At 37.2% G+C, this 26,121-nt stretch overlaps 1 protein-coding gene across 6 annotated transcripts in view; it reads right to left on the reverse strand.

Moving 5' to 3' along the window:
- Positions 1-3,337: 3,337 nt before the first annotated feature.
- The window catches only part of mtmr3 (myotubularin related protein 3), a 45,662-nt gene continuing 22,878 nt past the window's right edge, over positions 3,338-26,121 (reverse strand). For 3 of the 6 annotated variants that reach the window (XM_016570844.1, XM_016570843.1, XM_016570849.1), the window contains 15 exons: positions 22,885-23,036; positions 22,550-22,646; positions 22,282-22,395; positions 21,469-21,671; positions 21,225-21,356; positions 21,031-21,142; positions 18,425-18,620; positions 14,463-14,648; positions 14,176-14,346; positions 12,374-12,519; positions 10,771-12,115; positions 10,340-10,450; positions 8,825-8,913; positions 7,944-7,970; positions 3,338-4,801 (listed from right to left, as the gene is read on the reverse strand). In XM_016570844.1, the coding sequence (XP_016426330.1) occupies positions 4,630-4,801; positions 7,944-7,970; positions 8,825-8,913; positions 10,340-10,450; positions 10,771-12,115; positions 12,374-12,519; positions 14,176-14,346; positions 14,463-14,648; positions 18,425-18,620; positions 21,031-21,142; positions 21,225-21,356; positions 21,469-21,671; positions 22,282-22,395; positions 22,550-22,646; positions 22,885-23,036 (3,253 nt within the window). In that variant the 3' untranslated portion in view covers positions 3,338-4,629. Of the gene's footprint in view, positions 4,802-7,225; positions 7,379-7,943; positions 7,971-8,824; positions 8,914-10,339; positions 10,451-10,770; positions 12,116-12,373; positions 12,520-14,175; positions 14,347-14,462; positions 14,649-18,424; positions 18,621-21,030; positions 21,143-21,224; positions 21,357-21,468; positions 21,672-22,281; positions 22,396-22,549; positions 22,647-22,884; positions 23,037-26,121 lie in introns of those variants that run through there. The other 3 variants (XM_016570846.1, XM_016570845.1, XM_016570848.1) reach the window with 2 other exon arrangements.

The raw sequence follows: 26,121 nt of genomic DNA on the forward strand, positions 1-26,121 counted from the left end.
TTCTGATTTATGGAGTGATTTTAAAAAAGGAAAATTCAAAATATTAACGTTCAGAACATTAATTAGTGTCAACAAATCGAAACTAAAATTTCGAAACCTGGCATTATCCAATGTTCAGATTTCTGTTCTGGAAATGTATGTACAAAAATATTTTTTCTCTTCAACAGAAGAAAGAAACCCATAGAGGTTTGGAGCAACTTGAGGGTGAGTAAATGATGACAGACTTTTCATTTTTGGGTGAACTATCGCTTTAAAAAAGAAAGAAAGAAAAAAAGTTAATTGCATAATGCTAAAACACACAAATTCTTCATTAAAATATATATATTTGAACTATAAAGTGTCTTAATCATCCACTTAGTGGTAGGACTACTTTAGGTTGTGTTGTTTCGTTCATGTAAACGGGCTCATTGTAGTATCCCTGTGTGAAAATGATCAATTCACTGACCTTGACCAGCACTGATGAGGTTAGTAAGCAATTGTATCTCACATTAAAAATGTACTTCCATTGTGTTTTACTGGAACCACCATTTTTGGTTTAGTTGAAATTATGATCTGTGGTAACTGACAACACACCACAAATGCTGTACATTTATACTAAACTCAGAATATTCCTTCAACTTAATCACGTGATTCGCACATTGTAAATATGGTGATTTCAATTTTTATAGCTAAACGGAACTTGACTGATGAAGCTACGAAGTCTATTTTTTATGCTATTAAACTGTTTGTATAGACAGCTGAAATGGGTTTCCTACAGAAAAGTACAGAAAAGGTTTTATTTCCATGTATGTTGTATGCTAATGTGGTAATTCGGCTGCTCTTAATGACAGTTTGTCCAGTTTTTTAAGCTCTATTTGACTGACATTATCGAACCTACTGCACATTGTATATTTTTATGCTAATAGAGTCTGAGCTAGTAAATCTTTTTAAAGAGACTCTTCATGTTCTGGCTACAAGTGTCCTTGTGATGTTCAAGTGAACTTATCGTATTTTTGTCGGAAATAACGAAGCTTTCGTCGACACACTCGCACACGGTGACAGCAGCGGTTCCGCGGGGCTCTTCTGGAAATTTCTGCAGCTTATCCGTTAACGGACGTCCTGTTCAGCTGTGACGTGAAATAATGTCCGGTAGCCCTCAGGGTTTGTGGAAGATCTTCTGTCGTTCCTCGTGGAATATGAAAACAACTCAGAGGCATTTTGAGTTAATGGGTAATTGTAAGCAAACGCCTGAGTGATCATATCAAACGCATGAGTAAATTCTGACTTGGTTTTGGGACGTCCCGTCATGTACTACTACTACCTTAATATTGATAATCGATGTTTTTCACCTAACAAGGCTGCTTACCTTGACCTTTCTTTTTGTATAAAGAAATGAAGCTATATTAAAGTATGAGCCATACTCAGTTCTCCTGGCGTCGAGTCGTTCTTTTGGTCCGTCAGAATTGGAGCACGTGATCATCACAATCGCGCGCTTTCCGTTCATTACCGATTCTTCATCCGAGCCAGATCGTGGGACTTGACAGCGGAGCAGAGCAAACGGTAAGAGCATCCAAAAGGTTTGGAAATGCTAAACATTTTGGCAGATGAGAGACAAAATTAATAATGAAATAAAAGCCAGTGTCTGATTTGAAGTCCAGCGGGCAACGGAATGACGTCAGTGCTGGAGAAGCAGGCCAGGTGGATTCAATCTACGTTTTGATTATTTGAAAAAAAATGAGATACATTTTTTTGATGATTCTAATAATGAGGTTTAGTTTAGAATTTATTTTGTAATCATTTATAATTTTTCATTCATAAATTTACATGAGAAATTCTTTAGAATTAATATTCTCTTGAAGGTGTTTGTACATGTGCGTAAACAGAAAAATGGGTTTTATCAGCACCTATGCTACAGAATGTCAGGTAAAAAGGATTTATTAGTATGCTTCATGACTGCTGGGATGTTGATGCACTACATTTGACTCTGTGAGAAATTGAATGTTGGTCTAATTTCTCATTTATTTAAAACGAGAACCCCTTTCATAACCCAAACCATTTGCTGTTGTGTTAAGGTAGTAACGCTCATTCATTTTTATCATGTATGAGTGACTTTTTTGTCTCTAAATTACCAAGACATGGCAAATGCCTGCACAAATGAACATACATTTAATCTAACATTTTAAACTTTGTTCACAATTCAAGATTTTATAAAACTTTGCATGCATTAAATAATTTGAGGATGTTTATCATTGATAATGTTGAAAGTTAAAGTGATTGACTTTTTGTTCATTCAACTCTAAACTGCTGAAGATAATTATCATCTCTGGTTCATTATTTGATGATATATGCATCATGTTAAAGTCTTCAGGTTTTCCCTGTCTGCCTATTTTGAGCAAGAAGATTTAATAAATAGCTTTAATGGAGCCTGAGTAATTATGTAATTATCATGTTTCCAGCTTTAAAGTGGTTATTGACAGTTTCATAAATCAGGGCTTCCCAAACGAGTTTGTGAGGGAGTTAATGAAAAGCTAATTGAATCAAAGTAACAACATATACATTTTCAACTAAAAAGCAATAAAAATAAATGTTAGCATATAAATAAAATGCAATATTTAAAAACAATTAACAAAATCTGTATGTAAAACTAGTAAAAAGAGATTCAATATTTTTAATGTTTACCTGCAGTGTTAAATTACTGAAAATATAAATAAAAAAATCTCAGGGGTCTGGTAAGTAAATATTTGAGATCAAAGGGGTTCAGATGACAAACAGTTTGATAATTCATGTCATAGATCAGTGAAATGAGTCCAGCATTGACTTCAGTTTGGAATTCCACTTTGTTTTATTCTTACAGAAATCTGCGACAGTGTATTTCTGATGATTACCAATGTGCAAAATTTAAACCCATGGAATTTACTCTTTCTGGAAAACAAACAAAAAAAATTCACATTCATGGATTGGCGTTAATGCAAAAGCTGTCCCACCGCCGACACAACATTTTTTTTCAATATTTACTCACCGTCTTGCCATTTACAGGAGTTTTCAAGATTTATGAGGCTCTTTTTCATAACCATCACATCCATCAAGCTCCAAAAAAGACAAACACTTGCAGTCACTGTCATTGTATGGAAAACAGCTGCATAAAGAGACTCCAAAATCCTCCTTTTGAGAGGAAAAAAACAACATAAGGGTGAGTAAATATTAAATGTGTTATCAGGTGAACTCCTGATTGAGGGAATTGTCTGAATGAACCTCCAAAATGCTAATAAAATGGGAAGCGAAACAAAAGAGACTTTGATTGTGATTTGTGCGTTGTGTGTGTGCCGCCGACACAACATTTTTTTTTTAAACCGGTCAATATTTACTCACCGTCTTGCCATTTACAGGAGTTTTCAAGATTTATGAGGCTCTTTTTCATAACCATCGCATCCATCAAGCTCCAAAAAAGACAAACACTTGCAGTCACTGTCATTGTATGGAAAACAGCTGCATAAAGAGACTCCAAAATCCTCCTTTTGAGAGGAAAAAAACAACATAAGGGTGAGTAAATATTAAATGTGTTATCAGGTGAACTCCTGATTGAGGGAATTGTCTGAATGAACCTCCAAAATGCTAATAAAATGGGAAGCGAAACAAAAGAGACTTTGATTGTGATTTGTGCGTTGTGTGTGTGTGAGGAAGGGGCTTCATCTTCAGTGCAAACGCAGCTCAAACCCATCAACACTGATTATCCTGCGGTCTAGCAATTGTCAGGATTGAACATACGATTCAGACAAAATAAACCTGATAATAAATAAGTGTTGGGAGGGGAAAAAAAACAAAACAAAAGGGGCCCTACTGCAGCATATCACAAACAATATCTCTCTCCACATACAACATCTCTATTCGTCTGTTCAGCGTCGCTGGGAGAAACATAAGAATGCATTAAAAAGAAAAACCCCAAATGGCTACAACTGGGGAAAAACAACACAACTTATATTTGGTGACTAATTTAGTGAGCCACTATTTAAAAATTCTATACAATTTCTCATTTTAAATGCTATATGTCTCATTCTTATATCATTCTAATATATTATCTCATTTATGTTACAAAACAATGCACTAGTGAGAACGTCGGCCAACGTCCACACAGCAGATCAGAAAAACAAGAGCGCCATCTAGCGGCCCGTCACTACACAGTCAACATTAGCCAGAGGGAGAATGCTTTAATCTGAGAAAGAAATTAACAAGAGTCTGGAATTAACGGGGAAACTGGATGCGTCCGAGAGTCGGAATCACCTCAAAAAGAAAAAGAAAACGAAAAGCCCGCGAAAGAGATGAGAACTCAAAAACAAAGCTAGGATCTTGCGGTCTCGTCCCAGCAGCACCTTTCTCAGGAACGCCACTGATAATCTATCTTTGTGAGATGACGAGGGAAGAAATCCTACTTTTGCACACACCGTCCGTTGGAGAAGCGCTTCCCTCTATGCAGCAGGAACAGGACAAGTTTCATCGCAAATGAAGACGAGCTCTCAATCGCACCCTGTCTCTTCTGAAAGTGCTAAGCTTCCTCTCCTCATCGTTCCATATATACATGATTCCCTTTCGGGTGGGAAAGAAGCGTCTTCGGCCTCACACAACAGTCTCTGGAGCGTCTCGGTGCGTCTGGGATCAGTTGGAGCTGGCGGTGATGGGTTTGTCCAGCTCGATGCTCAGGGGCGGCGCGGGAGTCTCCAGGCTGCTGAAACACAACTTACACACGCGACTGGGCTCAAACAACTGCTGGCTTGGCACCGGGATCTTCTGATCGCAACAGCTGGCACAGAACACATTCCCACAATTCCTGCAGAGGTCAGGACAGGAGAGGAGGAGGAAGTCAGAGAAAGAGTTTAGAAAGGAAAAAAGAAAGAACAGAATTAGTGCCTTTATAAAGAACTCTTAGAATTTAAACTAGGGAAGCCTAGAATACATTATATATAAAAAAAAAAAATTATTTCCTGAAGAGAGGATCTGAATGGGTTAGAACTGAATGCACTTCATTTCGAAACTGGGGAGAACAAAAACAGTAATAACCTCTATATATACCCCTATATTAGTGCTGTCAAACGATTAATCGCATCCAATATAAAAGTTTTTGTGTGTGTACTGTGTATATTTATTATGTATATATTATATCATATATAAATGTATTAAATATATAAACGTAAAATATTTTTCTTAAATATATACATGCATGTGTTTGTTTTTATATATACATAATAAATATACACAGTATACACTTATATATATGACCCTGGAGCACAAAACCAGTCATAAAGGGTCAATTTTTTTCGAAATTTAGATTTATACATCATCTGAAAGTTGAATAAATAAGCTTTCCATTGATGTATGGTTTGTTAGGATGGGACAATATCTGGCCGAGATACAACTATTTGAAAATCTGGAATCTGAGGGTGCAAAAAAATCTAAATATTGAGAAAATCACCTTTAAAGTTGTTCAAATGAAGTTCTTAGCAATGCATATTACTAATCAAAAATGAAGTTTTTATATACTTTCGTTAGGAAATTTACTAAATATCTTCATGGAACATGATCTTTACTTAATATCCTAATGATTTTTGGCATAAAAGAAAAATAGATAATTTTGACCCATGCAATGTATTGTTGGCTATTGCTACAAATATGCCCCAGCGACTTAAGACTGCCTTTGTGCTCCAGGGTCACATATTATGTAAATCATGATTAATCGTTTGACAGCACTAATATATATATATTATATTATACTATATACTGTATATATATATATTATATTATATATATTCATTTAATAATAAGTGATATAATAATAATAATTGATATGCATTATTAAAACAACAGTTCATTTGACTATATTTGTCATACTATTTTCATAATAACAGAATAACAATGCCTAAATTCACAAAAACTGAATGCATTAAAAAAAAAAAGTAATCCATCCATTTTTGTTATTGTTTATTTTATTACTGAAGGACACCTCCCATCCAATAAATCTCAATAAGCATTGTGCTTTGGTACTTTTAATATGAAACAAAGTCTCAGATTTTAAATTCTGTCCATTGTATTGCAGTATTCAAACAATAAATGCCGTTTTGGCGCTGTTTAATGTGGAGTGATAGATCGCTGTAGCGCCTCAGTTCAACAGACGCGGTAGAACTGATCATCTCCTCCACATTAATACCAGTTTCAGCACAAAATAAACATGACTAAACATCCGAAGGTAAGTTAAAAGAAAGAGTGCCGTATCCTGTCTCATGTAATCGCTCAATCAGTGTTTCAGCCGCGCAAAGACATCAATATAACGGCTTGTAAACAATGTCACATTTACCTCAGAAAAACATATTCGGTGACCATAAACTCATTAATCAGATAGAAAAATAAACTGTAGAGAGGGGAATTTTGCTAAATATATGCACGATATCACATTCATTATAAATTTTACTGTTCTTCAATGTTTAATTTATGTTTGAATAAATCCATCAAGTTTTTATGACAGCCACCATTGTTTATATTTAAAAAAAAAAAAGAATTGAAGTAGAAATATTATTATGTAATTGTAACTTTATTACTTTAAAACTTCATTAAGTGTAATTTTAACATCAGTCAGTTTTAACCTTCAATATTATAGTAATGTAGTACCAACTGACTCTCATGTATATTTTAGTTGAGGAAATTTGGCATGTACTGTAAAATTTGGCATGTACTGTACCTGATATATATCCAAAATAATCGAATCGAATCGGTAATCGAATCGAATCGCAAGCTTGTGAATGAGAATCGAATCGTGAAATTTGTGTCAAAACCCAGCCCTAGTAATAAATAACATACAACATAACATGTTTTAATTGCATTAAAATAGAAAGCATTACATTTTGAACTAAAAAACAATTATTTACACATTTTTTATTTAATAATGATACAAAATAAGACATGAATTCATTAAATCTGAATGCATTTTGAAATGGAAAAAAAAAATTGTATTTTTTATTTTATAACAAAATCTTAACGCACCTTAATACATTAAAACTGATTGAACTACATTTTAAAATGAAACAAAAACAATAATTGTTATTTATAAATTCATATTTATTATACTTTAATTCCATAATCAGAAATAAAACACTCCTTCTTATTTTTATTATTATTATTCCATAGTAATCTCACATGTTAAGTATGATGATTCTAAAAAATATACTCAAAAAAAAATTGATCACCATTATTTGAATCTGCCGGCAACTCTAATTTACACACATTTTACGTGAAACACTGTACAAAACATATATTAAAAGAGCTCAAGTTCTTCATGTCCTGAACAGGAAATAACAGTGTTAAGCGTGGGAGGGGCTTCTTCAGGTCTGGACAAAACACAGCCCATGCAGATTTACTGCAAGAAAACATCTAATTAATCACAAACGAGTGAGAAGAGGTGCACTGACAGCGCCACACGCTGCGTGTTGTACAGAACACACACACAAACATGCAGCCCTTCACACATTACCGTCACACAACACACACATGCAGAGAGAAAAGAGACTCTACAGAAAATTAATCACATGAACCTCCATAACCTCCATTTCAGCCATATCACTGAAAACAGAATTTCTGGCTCTTATGAAGCTCATAGAAATACTGCATGTGTATTTACAGATCATCACGGTTACTGATGTCACGAACATGAACATATGACCCTCATTTACATACCAAACCCGCTCAGTATTCACTCGTTTCACATGCAAGGAGATTAACCGATTATAACACAAGCCTTTCACATATGGAAAATAGTCTTAAAGGTCTAAAAGATCAGAGAGAGTGTGACTCCGATAAACGATAATAGAGAAAGCCCGTGAAGAGATGGAGGAGAAGAGAGGAGGGTTAGGTCACTCTGAAGCGATGCAGGGTTAACAGGACGTACAAGAGCCTTAGAATGACACAGAGAGGGCAGTTCTCACCAAACCTCTTCCACACGCTCCTTGCCTCTGTGGTACAGGAGGAAAAATCAACTTTAAAACCTAGTGAGATTTCTAACTAGACAGCATTAGAGGGCATCACTGGCCTAAGGATGTTTTCAGCCAAAAAACAATCTCAGAATGCATGGTGGCCAAAACGGCAGATAGAGTTGAGAGAAATAAAAAAGGCTGCAAATAATAGTTCTACTGAAAATAATGCATAGAAATTGTTCCATCTACAGTAGTTGAGTTTTAATTATTTGTGTGCATTTATGTTTATTAAATCTATCATGTCAGCAGTATTGCAACATGCTAATGTCAGACTCTTTTGCAATCTATCATGCACTTCACTATTTGTGTGGTGTGCATGTCGCATGAAGTTGCTTCCTAGTTGGAGCGTTCCAAATCAGTCACTTGTGAGCTTCCATCTCAGTCAGGATGCCTATGTAGACAGTAAGCAGCTCATTAGCTCACTGCTGCTAAAAACTGAAACTATGCACAACTTTAATAGAAAAGCATATTTCATCTTATCAAGTTCAGTTCTGCCGTTCCCACATCAGTGGCGTGTGTCCTACATGTTGACTCTAGAGCGTTTAGCTGTTTACTCACTGGGCAGTCTTGCACTAGTCCTCACAGTTGGGTAGTTTGTTTAATCTGCTGTGTTTACAACTGCCGCTGGAATGAGTTAGGACTCAACCATGAAACTCTTCTCCAAATGTTTCCGTTTACTGACTGACCGGAGGCAGAGGAATTTTAGAGAGGAAAAAAGGGAGGTTTTCCAGAGACGTCAAGAAAATCTGACCCGAAAAGAGGTACACAGAAAAAAGGGAGAGAAGACTGTAGAGGTGTGTGTGTTTGTGTGGCAGTCTGTGATGTTGCCTTACCTGCAGTGATGTTTTCTAGTGGCCAGCCAGAATCCTCTCTCACAGCCGTAGCACTGAGCGGCCAGATGATCCGGGTACCACCTGGTCACCTGTAACAATAAATAATATAGGCTCTAAATGAAAGTTTGTCAAATAAATGCTGTTCTTTTGAACTTTCTACTAGGGCTGCAACAAACGATTATTTTGATAATCGATTAACCTAGCGATTATTAGAACAATTAATCGACTAATCATCGATTATTTGGCTGATTAATCAGTAGATATTTATTGATTATTCAGCTTTTGCAATTAGTTAAAATATTGAGTTATACATATTCTAACAAATAAATTAAGGTAATCACTTCGGCTTTTGAAAGTCATATTGTGTAATTACAGTTATACAATTAATTTATACAAATAAATATATTTGGCACACAAAATGAGATGGCAGAGAAACTCTCTTATTCACCATTTAATTAGCTATATGAAAAAGTAGCTGAATGACACATCATTCTGCCTAAAATATCTTTTTGTAAGTCATATGGATATGAAACAAAATGCAGGTTAAGTGATGAGACGTTTTATTTTTGGATAAACTAATATTCACAACATAATCTCTCTTAAAATACCTTATAGGGTTATGATAATCAAAACAGTCCTGAGCTAGATCAAGCTTTGATCTCTGCAAACCAAACTATAACTTTAATGAAATATTTTTTCCCACTAATAAAAGTTTTGATCATTAGCTAGCTCCACACTGGAGAGCCGTCCAAACATCCACATCGCTGTAATCAGATGCGTTCTTAACTGCTGCTTTCTCACCGCTGTCTGTTTTTGATGTGTTTATTTTGTTATTGAGAGGAAAGCGCGCAGTATATATATACATATTCATCCAAACGCCGCTTAGCAGCCTCAGGTTCGGCTGCGTTTGCTCTGAAGCGCTGTCTTCTTCTCTTGATTTGCATCAGGACGGCTGCATTACAGTCTTGCGCTACAGCGTCACACTGGTCAAACCGCGTTATTGCAGGCTCTTACATTAGGTCATATGAGATCAAACGACTACTCGACAACAAAAATATTTGTTGACAATTTTTTATTGTCGACGTTGTCGATAATGTCGACTAATCGTTTCAGCCCTACTTTCTACTAAAAAATAGCTGAAAAAATGTATCACGGTTTCCACAAAAATATGAAGCAGCACAACTGTTTTAAACATTGATAATAACAATCAGAAATGTTTCTTGAGCAGCAGATCAGCATATTAGAATGATTTCTGAAGGATCATGTGACACTGAAGACTGGGGTGATGATGCTGAAAATTCAGCTTTGCATTACAGTAATAAATTACATTTTAAAATATATTCAAAAATAAAACCATTATTGAAACTGTAATAATATTTCACAATATTACTGATTTACTGTAAGTGTAAGTGTCTTCTTTTAGAAAATATTTTAAAAATCGTACCGGCCCCAAACTTCTTGCATTCTGTCTCCATATATCAGAACAAGTCTTTCTATCATAATAATAGCGTGTACCTCAGTGTCCTGCTTGTCTACCTGCTCCCAGCTGGCCTCAGAGAAGAGTTCAGTGCTGCAGCGGGACAGACAGTTGGGCTCCAGGTTGAAGTCGGAGTCTGCGATTGAGGTCTGACAGAAAGATGAGAAAAAGTCTCTTAAGATGAACCATCAAACATGCCTAAAACATCTGCATGTAGGTATATGTATAGAATGCTATGTATTCTGTGATTTTGTTTTTATTTCAGAGTTATATATTCCATGTATAGTGTATGTGATATCCCTTCCTCTGTATTTTGCTGTTTTGTTTTTATTTTGTTGTATTATTATTATTATTATAAATTATCTCTGTAATTGCAAAAAAAAAAATAAAATGCAAAAAAAAAAGACGACGTCTAAAACCCCAACCCAAGCCATATGAGCAAAAGCAACACTGAGTGTGTACTGCTCACCACTTCATCACCCATGTCTCCGTTGAGTCGCAGCATCCCGGCGGCCTGGTGGCTCTCCAGACGGCTCCAGAGCTCCTGTACCTGCCTCTTCAGAGCTTCCACCTCCAGCTGGTGACCGGCCTCGATCTGCCGCAGCCGCTGCTGCACTGCGTCCGTGTGCAGGGTCAACCCGTCATCGTCCAGATGGCTCCGGGCCGAAGGGGGTTCTGGGGGGCTGAAGCTCGGCCGGCCCAGAAACCCTAAGTGCAGGCAGCGATGGTGGGAGCAGGCGCCCCGTGCGTGGAGGGTCAGCGAGCCGCAGCTGGCAAGCGACAGCTGACGGCTGAGCGTGGCCCGTTCCCCGTTTGTGCGCGCTGCCCATTGCGGCATGGAGGGCTCGGGGTCAGGGGAGTCTCCGTTGCACACCGGGTGGAGGAGGTCAGTGGAGGGAGGAAAGGCACTGAGAGATGGCCGTTTGGGGGTGTTGTTTAAAGTCCTGGGGTCGGTTGAGGCACGGAGACCCTGTTTGAGGCACGATGATTCGGCAAGGGTTTTAAGAGGAGGTGGAATGGTTAAAGGTCCCAGACTCTCAGGCCGAACGCACAAGTCCTCCGTAAGCGTCTCTGTGGAGCTCTCCAAAAGAGAAAGACGTTTCTCCTGCTCAATGCTTTCTCGCCCATGCCCGTTACTCACAGTCCTGAGGCCATTGGGAGGGATATTATTTGTGTTACGAGAAGGATTGTGTTCTTGTATCGCACATTTCTCGACTACTTCTTCTAAGTCTTGGCTTCCCGAGGTTTCCTGGCTGAGAGCAGAAGATGCTTCAGAACTACCGTCTTCAGAAAAATGTCCATTGACATTTGCATCTCCAAGGCTTTTAGCTTTGCTCTCCTGAGCATCAGCAGTTAGCTGTGCCTCAACACTGCCCTCTTCTGAACGTGCAACATCATCACTCTGTCCGTTTAGAGTGGAGGTTTTGTTAGTGTGGTCTGCCTTTGTGTCTCTGTGGCTATCTGGTGGCGATTCGTCTTTTGTAGCTTCCTGAAGAATGTTCTCCATTTGGCCCACAGCCACACCAACTGTCAGCTCTGCCTCGTCGACGCCTTCCCCGAGACCGTCCCCATTCTCGGTGCCCCCATTAGGTAATGTTCCCATAAGCCCCACCACAGTTTGTCCGTTGACCCTCTCATCTGAGTCTGGAGATGCAGCACCGTCAGCTCCTGTCCCGATGTTGAGCTCCAGAGACCTGCGATGGTCCTGCCATTTCTCATTCAAACTGGGGTCGCTGGAACGTCGATTGGAGGTCAGCGGGTTTCCAACTTCACAAGCGCTGGGCAGGTTATCGAACGAGCGGGTTTTAGGACGCCTGTGGGCACAATACAAGATGGAACCAAGCTCATGACAATTTCTGAAGACTAAATGCCTTAAAAATGTTCAGATCAATATGAAACTCCATTTACACTTCATTTTACTTCTGTAAAGGCTGAAAGACACTATACAGCAAACAGCAAACAAGCAACTCTTTGCAAAAGAGGGCAAAACCATGTAGTGTATTCCAGACTTAAAGTGAAGTATTTCAGATTAAAACACACAAACAGAGAGCTATTGTGCATTAACCAATTACCTGCCGAGGGGCTGGTCCTCAGGGTTGGCACCAGGTGCTGGGTAGGGGGCACAGGAGTCATCTGATGGGGTTGTGGGTGAAGAGCAGGGTAGGTAAACTGCTGTCCACAACATGAGATTGCGTACGTGACACACAGGATGAAGCACCTAGTACAGACAGCAGAGATAGAAAATAATTAGATGATTGATATTGCTTAAAAATGGCTTAATCTCACAACAAAATGCCCAGGTAATACAAAAAACTGATATTGCATAAAGACTTTCTTTCCTAGGATTTTGACTCAGACATGTTCCTGAAAGGTTTGGGTAAATTTGGGAAGTTTTTAGTTCAGTTGATCCAGTCAAAGCAGAAATAAAAAAGAAAAGGCACAGAACAAGACAGGATGTTTTATCAACTGCAAATCAAAGAACAACTGATACTGAAAGTTTGAGGCCAAAAAACTAAAAACCTTGCAAAAAAAAAAAAAAACAGAGGCTATTTACACAGAAGTTGGTTGTCATCATTTTCACACAGATAGCCACATATTGCTTTTTTTTTTTTAACACATTTACATTATTTGGAAAAAATGTAACTAATAAAATTAATAAAGATTATTTAACTAATAAAACTAAAATAAAATAAAATGTAAAAAACAGAACTAAAACTGAAATAAAAATTAGAAAGTAAAAAAAAAAATCTAATAAAAAAAAAAAACATACAAACTAAAATTAAAAGAAAAAAATTGATTTAAAAGAAAAAGCTAAATTCAAAATCTTAATAAATAGTACAAAGTATATTAATGATCCTAAAATAACGCTGCCCACCAACAGGGTCAACACAGTAACCCCAAAAAAAACAAAAACATTTTGTTGGGGCGGTGTGAACTAGCCTAAAGAGACAGGAAAAGAAAGGACAGGGCAGCTCCAGGTCTCTTGATTATTAGAGAGGAATGCAAGCATGAGTTTTGAAGCCAGGAAACGCCTCTCTTCATGTTTACTCACTACACAAGGGTCAAACGAAACTATTACAAAACAGAGGTATGAATTATAAGGCAAAGGCAGCCGAGGGCTGTTAGGAAAAGGAAAACGTTGCAATGAATAGAATCAGTGCTGTACAGACATGACTAGCGATGGCCTGAAAAATAGGCCATGCCAAATAATGGTACTTCTTTTGATTGATTGATTGATTATTAAATATATTTATACTTCATAGTATAAAATAAATGTTTATCTTTTCTAATTATATTATACACTACCATACAAAAGTCTGGGGTCAGTAAGATTATTTTTTTTTTTAAACAGAAATTAATACTTTTATTTAGCAAAGGGGCATTAAAAATCAGCATATCAGAATGATTTGTGACACTGAAGACTGGAGTAATGATGCACATGCAGTTTTGAAAACATATTAATTGAGCAACTACATGGAATAATAAAAAAAAAATCACTCACACTAGGGCTGCACGATTATGACAAAAATCATAATTGTCGATTATTCCTTTGAAATTGTAATTGCGATTATTAATTACGATTAAATGAATGACATTTACACCTTTGTTTGAAGCAACTGCATGCCATATTTTTATATGAAAATAAACAAGCTGAACCTTCCGAAATTGTAATCGCGATTAGAAATTCGATTAATTGTGCAGCCCTAACTCACACGGCAAGAAACATTTTACATATAATAGTCATCAAAATCTATTCTATCTGCTCTTTGGACACTGGAATCAGCTACTGAAAACCTCCTATCAGTTGTAACCTCATACAACCTCTTGTGAGTAAATGATTGTAAGAGAGTAATGAGTAAAAGAGCTGACGTACGGTCTCTGAATGAGAGGAGTACAGCATGTTTCTGAAGGAGCGGTTGGCGGCTCTGAGGAGAGACCAAACGGAGCAGGTTCTTTCCTGAATTTGTCTGTCCTCTCTCTCCTTCCCACTGTTACACAGGAACGTCCCGAACAGACACGAGTACGTGTGCTGCACTAGCTTCACCTGAACACACCAAATCAAAATAACTCAGAGCTAACAACTTGGTTAACAACTTGTACTTAAAGCACAAGGAACATGTTTAATTTTAAAAAGACAGGTTTATGGCAACTTGCACCCACCAGAAAGGCTTCGTTGAACTCGAAGGAACATGGGAATTGTCTCTGGAGCTGGTGCACACAGTCTAACCACTGCAGGAAGACAGGACATCTCTCGTTCAAGTCCTCCGCATTTTCTCCGTGACCACAGCGGTCTGCGAACTTATGACCGAAGTCCAACCACTCGGTCTCAACCAGCATCTGAAAACCCTGCAAGTAGAAAGATGATTTTCTCTTTATATGATGTCAACAGTTTGATGTTTGTTTGATGTCAAAACAAATCACAAAATACCTCCAGAACACAACATGTACTCCACATCAGACAATTAGATATTAATATTTAAAATACAGTAATGCCTCCTTAAGATGACTCATCTTCGGAGTTCAAGCTCCAAAACGACATTTATGACGGACATCAGCCGTGGCTTTTCTGTCCAGTTTTCCATTTACTTTTTCCAAACAGACAGCTTGCTATTAGTTGTAAAAGAACGTCTCGAGGCATCATGCTCAGTAAAAAAAACATTGTTATTTTAGTATTATTTATATACAATAAGAGTTATTATTAACATTTTGAATTACCTAATATTTTAATTTTCTCATTTTAATTTTAGGTTAATTTTTATAAAAGGGTCATGAAACCCCCTGTTTCAGCACTGGTTAGTTCTCACCACAGTTTTAAAAAAATGCTAAAAAAGTGGCCATGGTGCGCAGCGGAGTGGAGGGGGAAGAGGGGAGACAGACAATACAGACAACTTCGGTTTTAGACAGTTTCATTTCGCTCCCATCGAGTTAAAAACACAAATAAATGCACAGCCATTTGCTCTCTGCATCGAAAACATATATATGAATGAATGCGCTGTTGCACCTCTGATAACTTTTAAGGTTTATTCTGCGGTGATTGCAGACGGTTTGTGTCACGGAGCTGTAAAAATGGTTATACTCACTGAATCGCGTTTGTGCAGAACTCTTATTACAAAGCAAAAACAAACACTCTCCTTCGATCCATGAATGTTTCTCTCAGTTAATGTACACGATCTCACAGTCTGGGGCATCTGTCATAGCAAATCAACACATGCTGTTGTGAATAATTAAGCGAAGCGTCTTCTCATAGGATAAGAACACGCAGTCTTATGAATAATTTAAAAGACACCGACACGTCATTGATGTACTATTGTCCTTTGCCACGTCACAAATTGTGACGTCAACACGATGTAGATTTTAAAATGAAAATAGGGCAAAAAAAAGCTTAAAATTAACCATTTTTCTCCAACAATTAAAATTATCGGATGCTAACATTGTCTTCTATGATGTGCAACACAAACACCTCTGCTAAAATCTCAGCAAAAGTAGTCTGGGGTTTCATGACCCTTTAATTTTGTTTATTAAAATGTTTTGTTAAATAGTAATATTACTATTTAGGTTTAATTACTTTTATTTCAGTTTCAGTTAATAATTTTTGCGCTTAAACTTATTAGTTGCCAAGGCACCATTTCTATTATTTCATTTGATTATTTCTATGTATTTCTTTTATTTCGAATTAAACATTTTTTGAATAGTTCTAATTGTAATTTTAGTTATCGATAACCCTGTTAAAAAATACAACTGAAATCGACTATGCTGCCCACTTGCCAAATGTCCCATCTTGTGAAAAAAAGGTACCAGATCTGGAAAGATTCAAAACTCAATATTCCTTATGAATATAGGTTTATTTGTTTGCAATTAAATGCTACCACTGCTATTGATAGCGTGAAACTGGTTAAAATGAAGCAAAATCAGAAAAGAAAAAAAATCTAAATGTTTATCTTTGATTAAAAAAAAAAAAAAATTATAAATATCAGACTATGAAAAGTCACCCAAATAATACACTACACTCTCAGAAAAAAAGGTACACAAGCTGTCACTGGGGTGGTACCCTTTCAAAAGGTACATCTTCGTACCTTATTTTCCGCTTAAGGGTGCATATTAGTACCTTTTGAAAGGGTCCTCCCGTAGTGACAGCTTTTGTACCTTTTTTCTGAGAGTGTATTAAAAGGAAAGGGAAAGAAAAGTGATTCTCTATTGTTCAATCGATGTTGTTAATCAAAGTGTGTTGTGCTCCAAGGTCGGGTAGCATTACAAATATTTTAACATTTCCTCTAAGCCTTTGTCTATGTAAACATGTCCTTGTGAGCATTTCAAACCACAGGATTTTAAATAAGCCCTTGTGGATTTTACCAGCATGTGATATAGCTTATGAATTCCTCTCGTAATAATTCGGAGGGAGTTTTAATGGGACACCTTTAGGGTGGTGCCGATAGACGATAGTATCATGTATCGATGATAGTCAGAGATATCGACGATAGCAGATGTCTTTAGATGTCGATAGTCAAGACGATATTAGGCTCATTCTCCTACAGGGCTCTGAACCGGTTCAAGGAACGAAAACGAAAACCTGAAACCAACGAAATTTTGACAGGAACAGAACCAGAAACAGAAACGAAATCAAATTTTATAGTTCCGAACAGAATCGAAAATTTGAAATGGCCATTAACCGGTTAATATATTAGGCTCATTCTCCTACAGGGCTCTGAACCGGTTCAAGGAACGAAAACGAAAACCTGAAACGAACGAAATTTTGACAGGAACAGAACCAGAAACAGAAACGAAATAAAATTTTATAGTTCCGAACAGAATTGAAAATTTGAAATGGCCATTAACCGGTTAGTAATGTTATTTTATCGTTCCATTTAATATTTGAAATTTGCAGTCAACCAATCACGAATTCCAGTCGTAGTCTATGCAAATGTGACGCTGACGCCAAAGAGGGAAATGCCCGCTCAGCTGTGAACTCATCATAGGTAAGTCGCAATGGATTGCGAGTTTATCCGAGGATAGTGCAAGAAGGATTCAACAGATCACACACAACTGCAGCGCTTCTGTGAACGGAGAAAACAGAATAAAACTATAGGCTTACAATTTTATAGTTCCGAACCAATCACGAATTCCAGTCGTAGTCTATGCAAATGTGACGCTGACGCCAAAGAGTGAAATGCCCGCTCAGCTGTAAACTCATCATAGGTAAGTCGCAATGGATTGCGAGTTTATCCGAGGATAGTGCAAGAAGGATTCAACAGATCACACACAACTGCAGCGCTTCTGTGAACGGAGAAAACAGAATAAAACTATAGGCTTACATAAAAAGGAATATAGGCACGCACACACAACATATTTTTGCGACATTGCAGTCTGTTCATTATCAAAATAAATACAGTTAAAGAAACAAATAAAAAGTTACACTGCTCCGTTGTACAAAATCTGTTGCGTTCAGCGTGACGGTTTCGGAACGGTAATAATACAGAGGGACGCAGGAACAGAAACGTTAAAATATCGATTCTGCTCGGAGTGAACCGATTGAATTTTTTTTCAATGCATTTCATTCTTGTTTCTGTGGCGGCGCGTCGGGCTCGTCATGGGGTGCACGGTCCGGAGCGCTGTATGGCTGATGTATCCGTTCAATTGAACTTTACTCCAAATATATGAACTTACCTGTTTTAAATACTTTTATATTTAACATGTTCGTTTATGTCCAATATTTAGTGTTAAACTGTTGGTCTTTAAAATAAATGTACTTTTGATAACTTTCGTGCTCTGATGCGGCAAACTTGTCACGGTAATAGCGATGTATGACTGTTGTATCCGAATATATATGAAATAGCTGTTTTAAATATTTTTTTATATTTAACATGTTAGTTTATCAGTATGTTTGAAAGTATATTATTTCGATTATTGGTGCTTTCATAGGCTCTCTCTCTCATGCGCCCACGCGGTTTAAAACGCTACATAGTTATGAAATAGCCTATGATAAGTACAGAGAGTCTCTTGCCCCCACCCACGCACGCACGATAATATTGTGTATCGCGATTTCACGGGCTGGCGATATGAAGATTTTAAAAATGACCATATCGCCCAACACGATCCCCCTTTTTGTTCATTATGTCACCGCTCACCTCAATGGTGCGGTAGTACGGGTCCAGCAGGAGTTTGGCCAGCGCCACTATCTGAGGGGTGCGATCCCAGCCGTCTGAGCAGTGCACCAGCACGGGCCTGTGGTCGCGGTCCACGGCGTTCACAACGAGGAGAGACGCCTTGAGCAGGAGGGACAGATGCTGCAGCCACTTTGTGCTCTCCAGAGCAGACAGCCAGCTACAGACACATCAAAACTCACCATTACACACTTACATCTGAAGCATGTTCCAGTGAATATGAGTATATAATGTATATAATTTTTATTCAGCAAAGATGCATTAAAAGCGATCAAATAAATGTTGTTCTTTTGAACTTTCTATTCATCAAAGAACCCTGAAAAATAATAAATAACGGTTTTCAAAAGAAAAAAAAAAAATGAAGCAGGAAAACTGTTTTTTGAACATTGATAATAATCAGAAATGAGCAGCAAATCAGCATATTAGAATGATTTCTGAAGGCTCATTTGGCACTGAAGACTTGAAAAAAAATGAGCTTTGCATCACAGAAATAAATTACATTTTAAAATATATTCAAATAGAAAGCAGTTATTTTAAATTATAATAATATTTGATAATATTTCTGTTTTTACTGCATTTTTATCAAATAAATACAGCTTTGGTGAGCATAAGATATCTTATGCTTAGTCTCTTCAGAGACTTAATGTTTTTCACAAACATTAAAAATAAAGATTTAAAAAATAAGCTCATGATTGTAATGTCCAATGACTGAATGAGTAATTCTGCAGATTAGTTTTAATAAATATCCTATAGTATGTCTGCATACTGAAAAAAATGCATTCTATCCTGTTTTCAATTATATCTAATGTAAGTGAAACAAAAACGGCTTTATGCACATCAGCAAAAAAACTGAGTTCTGAGAAAACTGAGAATCTTAATGGAAAACTGTGAGAAGGACTAAAGAAAGTGGTTTGACAAGTGTGGTTAATACTCATTCTAAAAGTTTCCCAACATGGTCAAATACAGCCAATGCAAACTGACATCAGCCAAGGAAACACAGAGTGCAGGTAAACGGAGGAGACATTCAAATGATCGCTCCCATGTTTAAAAGGAAATTCACCTTTGTATGAATATGACTACCTCATGTAGCGAGACATTTACAATCAGAATATTCAAAGGAGAGAATTACATTTTTTCCCTCTGAACAATTCATGTCTGTTGCCTAGAAACGCAGCTCTTGGCCAGAGTTTTTCATGCTGACTAAAAAGAGAACGAGAGAGTGAAAGAAACCGAAAGAGAGTCACTTAGAAGACTTGCTGTTGACTTTACAACAAATAGATGAGTGGAAAACAGCATGGATGGAAAAGGAAGTAGATATGAGCCAGTGCTGGAAATCACAGGCAGATGCCAGGAAAAGAACAATAGACGGAAAAATAAAAAAGCAGAGCTCATGAAGGAACTAAAGCAAGTGCTTGTAAGAGTTTGAGATGAGCAAAAATAATGAATGCACTTCAATCACTCATGTAGAGCAAGAACTGATAGTCATTCAAATGAAGTTTTTGATCAACAGGTAAAGAATTCAACAGTAACTGTCTACTTCCTGTCTGGGTTACAGCCTTGAAGTCAATATTTGATCCAAACAAATCTGCTTAACATTTGATTCAAAGCAAAGAAGCATTATGTTGACCAGTGTTATTTTAGTATTATTTATATAATATAATATTATTTATTAATTATTTGAATTAGCTTTTATTTTTAATATTTTCAGTTTTAAGGTTAGTTTAAGTAATGTTGTGTTTTATTTATATATATATATAAATAAATATAAACTTTATTTCAATTTATTTCCAAAGCAAAATTTCTAATTTTTAGTTTTGTTTTTCATCTAATATTCATATTTAATTTCAGCTTTCAATTCAATTACCGAAAACAATTGTTAATTATTTTAGTAAACAATAACAATACACTGATACTGACTACATTATTAGTTAGTCATATAAGCTAATGCTAGTTTGGTAATTGGCTGAGTTGCAGGTTTATGATGTCACAAGAAACACAGATATCGGAAAACTCATGTCATAAAACCTCAGAGCTCATAGTACACTGAAAAATATTAGTGTAGGATTTACTTTGAAACAATTTTCATTTAGAAATTGCTAGTAAATTTCACAAATAAGTACAAAGAAATGGCAAGTAAAATATTGAATTAAGCATGAAATGCTGAAGTAGAAAGACTGAAAAAGTATTTTCTTGCAAAACGTACTCCAATAATCTTTATTTTCAAATGCAATTTTTTTTTACAGTGCAGATCTATCTAGAAAAGTTGTTAATGCATAAAATCAACTTTGCTATTTTGAAAATATTTTTTTGCTTTTCCCCCAGACACAGATTAAGAACTAATTTTTTAGTTTGCCTTACATTTTTAGTCGAATACCTATAATATACCTACATATACCTATATATACCTACAATTACTTATAATACATTTGAACAGCTTGACAGCTGTATTAAAGGGGAAAAAAATGGGGAAAAAATGTTAAGAAAAATAAAAAGGTCCCTAAAAGGGTGAAATACAACAATAAACAAAGGGACAGACTGCAACCGCAGCAGATGTTTGCTGGAAGACTTACTTGGCTGGATCAGGCATTTGTGTGCAGAGGAAGCGCAGAGACTGGAAACTCTTGCGGATGGAATGGATGTTGGCCATACCCATAAACACCACCTCACAGTTAGGGTAGTACTCTACAGGGGAGAACAACATGTCATTATTGAGAGGGGCATCTTGTTTATTGTGATTGCTGAAGGAGCACCTATGAGAGAGTACCTGGGCATTCACACCCTCCTCCTTTGGCTCTGTTGGCTACGGCAGCGGCGTATGACCTAGCGTCCAGGATCAGAAGCTTTCGAGGTTGGATGGCCAGTGTCTCCACCTCTGAGCTGTTAGTCATAGACGAGTCTATAGAAAAAGACATGTGTGTATAGATCAAGTCATATAATATGACAATAATCAGTACAGAGACCTAAATTAAGAATTCAGTCAACATTTGTAAGAGCCAAGTGGTACTGACCGAAGTCCACATCGGAGAGATCGGCTCCGTTAGTGTACTCGCGGGAGAAGGAGCCGTTGGAGACGCCTTTACAGGAGCTGCTGTCCACAGCACAGGCTCTGGCGATGGACTGCACCAGGTGCTCATCATCTGCGTTCCTCCAGCCCCACCAGCTGACCTCAGGCTGACCACAGCGAGCGATCACTGCCCCTGTGCTCTGGTGCCTGGGAAAGAGCGAAGTTGAAGTTCAAGTACCAAAATTACTAAACTATTAAACAACAACAACAACAACAAAAGACAAAAACACATAATGAAGATCTTGATTTACGCTTATGTAAAAGTGCAATAATTCTGATAAAATAAAAAAGATAAAAATGACAATAATCGTTATTAATAATAATTATGATACATACATAGAATGATAGATAGAATGGCATAACGGAAGACAGAACAGCGTAAAGACAGAATGAAAGAAACAGAATGATCGATCAACAGAATGATAGAACAATAGAACAACAGAACGATAGATGGAGGGGAAAAAATAGAAAATGTTTCATTGGTAAATAACTTAAAGGGGTCATATGATGCGATTTCAATTTTTCCTTTGTCTTTGGAGTGTTACAAGCTCTTGGTGCATAAAGAAGATCTGTAAAGTTGCAAACACTAAAATCTCGTACTAAAATTACTAAAACTATTTTTTTTTTTAAAAAGACAAAAAAGAACTAACAAAAAAAGACAAAAACACACAATCAATGCCTAAAAAGTTGCCTAGGGAGGCAACTCACTAGGTTTTGGATTCTCCATGTATTTTATGAACAGATTTAGCTGACTGACCTGTAAACCACGGCCGGAATCCTCTTCCAGGAGCGGAAGGCCGCCACATTCTCCAGCTCCTTATCAGTAATCCAGGCTGGCACCAGCAGCAGCTCAGGGTAGCTGGAGCACAACCTGTGCCAGGGGGCAAGCAGAGGGCAGTGTGATCGGACTGACTGATACCTGTCTAAAGACATCTAATCCTGAACAGACCTGCCGAGCGCAGCAGGACAGGACTGAGTGTCCAGAGCAGTTTAGATGTGCTTGTGTTTGAGAGAGAAACACTCACTTGTACTTATTGTTGATCTCAGACACTCTCCAGGCGTTCTGTGTGTCAAAGCCCATCCGCTCCACCTCGTTATGGAAACGTGACATCACGTGATCACCTAAACGAGAGAGGCGAGTGAGAGATGAATCCTGAAGGAATCCAAAGAAGAACTAGTTGGACAAATTTTGTGTGGTTTTTTGTAAAGCTATACAAGAGTATCTTGTTTGCGGACTCTTTAGGTAGTAAAGCTGTCTGGCTATGCAAGACTAGCAGGAAATACAGAGATAAAACTATTTGTGAGACATCTGATTTCAGCCTCAAGCATGCAGACAAGGTTTGAGAAGGTCAGACAGTACCTGGCCTATACAGATCCCCATGCTGTTCCTTCTCCACGCACCACGCGTGGAAGGCGAAGGAAAAGAGCTCCTCTATCTGGGACGGGGGACGAACTGCAGCGTTCAGCCTCTTCAGCCACTCCTGACACTGCTCAAACGTGGAAAACTGACACCTGTCAAAACACACATCAGATCTACTGCATCAGAGAGACACACTGACATAGAATGAAAGAGAACATCAAATACAGACAGACTTGGGTTTACCTGCATTTCTGTATAAAATGGCTATAAAAGTGTGTTTACATTTTCACAATTCACAAGTCACAATTGTCAGTATGCTTAAAAAAATAACAAATAATAATTTGAAAAAATATTATTAAAAAATAATAAATGCATTTTTAGTTTTAGATCTATCTTTTAGGTAGATTGATTGAATAATAGAACGACAGATAGACAGACAGAGCGATAGTTAAAACTATAAATAGAATAAAAGAGATCTAGGGCTGCAATAAACTGTATTTTAATCGGAATCACAATTTCTGCTTCTCTCGATTTATTAAGCATAGTCATCTGTGATATTTGCCTGGTGGTTTTCTATCCTAAAATTTTCAATTGGCATTTGCATTGAAAACATGTAATTTGGAGTTTAGTGATCTCCACTGCGTTATTCAACTGAAAGTGTAATACAGCCAGTTTCTTTCACACAGCCATTTGCTGCAACTAAGGTGATGGTCTCTTGATTTGTGCTTGTGTGAAAGTGCAATAATTCTGATGAAATAGAATAGAAAAAGATAAAAATGACAATGATTTTTATTATTAATGGTGATTTTATATTATTTTAACAACTGTAATTAACAGTTTAACGATTATTGTGCAGCCATACATAGAACAACGGAATGATAGATAGATAGATAGATAGATGGATAGATAGAAGGATAGAAGGATAGATAGATAGTAGGCTTGCCGCGATAAGACGGCGCTGACGGTGATACCGGTGTTAAGCCGCAACACCGGTTACGTCACTTGCCCACCGCGTCACCGACCCCCACCGTCGTTTTGATTTTTTTTATAGTAATACAAATCATTTAGTTCAGTAAAAGAACAGATACTACAATTAAAAACTGAACGCGGCTGCTCAATGCAGCGTGCCGAACGACAGTCGCATCACACAGATCAGATCAGATTTCTCCAGTGAGGAGAGTGAGTCAAGCTGACTGACAAGAAGAGTGGATAGATAGAGAGAACGACAGAACGATAGATAGAACGATAGATAGATAGATAGATAGATAGATAGTAGGGGTGGGCGATATAGCCTCAAAATTATATCACGATAATTCAAGAATATTTGCGATAACGATATTTATGACGATATAGAAAATAAAACATGTAACAACGTTTTTATTGGTGATTGCAGATGGCAGGCAGCAGCATTTATTAGGGCAAACAAAATGAAGGTCATTTTCCATCCTTTTCCAATGAGCTACTGTCATCGATGACAGACTACCTAATTTGAAGTGTAAATCTACTGTCATAAGGTGGCAGCAGCAGCTGTGTGTTCGACTTGAAGCAGACCGATACCTGGGGTTTGCGGGGCTCTGGTGCAGGTTGTACCAGTGGGCCCTGTTTGAAATTGTGTAAATAGCACAAATAAACAAATGTTTTAAACAATGTTTAAGTTTTTTCAAGTTTGTAGGTGTCCAGGTACAGAAACTGAATAATCAAATGTAAATAGCATTGCATAGTCTTCACTGTATAAATTAAATATAGATTAATTCTTGTTAAAACTACAAAGTAATTCAGTAAAGAGCAGTGAGTGATTTTCTCCTATTTAATTTCTTGGATTAACATTAAGGACACTGACAGCAGCTAGTAAATTAGGCGCGGTCACTTTAAGAGATAATACATCCAATATAATGATACACATTCCATTTCTTTCTCAACCGTTTACTTTCACTTGACCAACCATTTTTTCGAGGATACTCGCAAAGACAGGTATTGTGACAATTTTGTATGTATTTGTTGTTTCAAGAGCATTAAAACACAAAACTCAATTCGGTGTTTAAGGGCTGTAGACGCGGCTCTCTGCATGCACACTGTACGCACAGAACAGCGCGCGGGTGCTGAATTAAGCTTTTCCTGTCTTTTATTGCTTATACGTTTAAACTGGCGAGGTGTATTTGTTCGTTCAGGCACGGGGGGGAAGCGAAGAAGAGCTCGGTTTGGTGTTTGCGCGGGAACTCTCAGTTGAGTTTTTCTGCATCTTGTGTTTGAATGCTTTAAACTGTTTTGAATGTTTAAATTGGCAAGGCTTAAAACACATGCAATTGATAAGCTTTCGTGACGACGCGCAGGCCACCTATTTATGCAGGCCTCAGGAAGTCGGTTGAAATCGCCATGACCCACCCCCTCTCTCCATGCTGCTTCGCTAAAGATATGAGCCTCGCCTATTTTTGAAGGTAAGAGTGTGCGCTCGAATATGCTCTAGAACCGCTCTCGCAATACTTTGATGTCATACACAGGCCTGTCGCAATAATCAATATATCGACTTATCGCGCAATATATGTACATGACCTCAATCATTTTTGGTGACGCAATATATCGCAATATATATGTCACCTTGTTTTGTGCATTCCACTTGCACCTGAGCCTTTTGCAGCTTCTCGTACATAATGTGGTGTAGTCATGAGGTGCTAGTTCAAATTTAAAAAATGCTTCTACAAAAGTTTAATCTGCAGATATGGCCTTGTTTAGTGATCTGTGATTTTGTGCATACGGACATCTGACTGCTAAGTAGTGATTGTGTTTTTCAGCAATAGTGTGTACCCTTATTTTATAGAGAAAAGAAGGTCAGGGGAAAATCTATAGATGAAAGAATCTCCATACAAGTTCTTTGTGCATTTTTCTTTTTTTCTACTTGTTACTTTGCACTTTTTGTTAGAAATGTTTATTTACTATTTATTCAAGTTTTTTAAGGTATCTAATATTTTGATACTTAATTTCCATGATCTAAATATTCTTAAAAATTAAAAGTTTGTTGTCATTTGGAAGTGTGTAGGCCTTCTTGCATTATTATGCTGTTACATTATGATTATGTATTCAGTGGCATAAAATGGTCTTTAAAATGACAATAATATCGCTTATCGCAATTATTTCTGGGGCAATATATCGCACAACAAAAAGGTGTTATCGTGACAGGCCTATATATAGTTATTATTTAATGTACTACAAGGCAAGCAGATGGCCATGAACACAATGCGC

Source organism: Sinocyclocheilus rhinocerous, unplaced genomic scaffold, assembly GCF_001515625.1.
Source record: "Sinocyclocheilus rhinocerous isolate Xijiao unplaced genomic scaffold, SAMN03320098_v1.1 scaffold1223, whole genome shotgun sequence".
NCBI lineage: Eukaryota > Metazoa > Chordata > Actinopteri > Cypriniformes > Cyprinidae > Sinocyclocheilus > Sinocyclocheilus rhinocerous.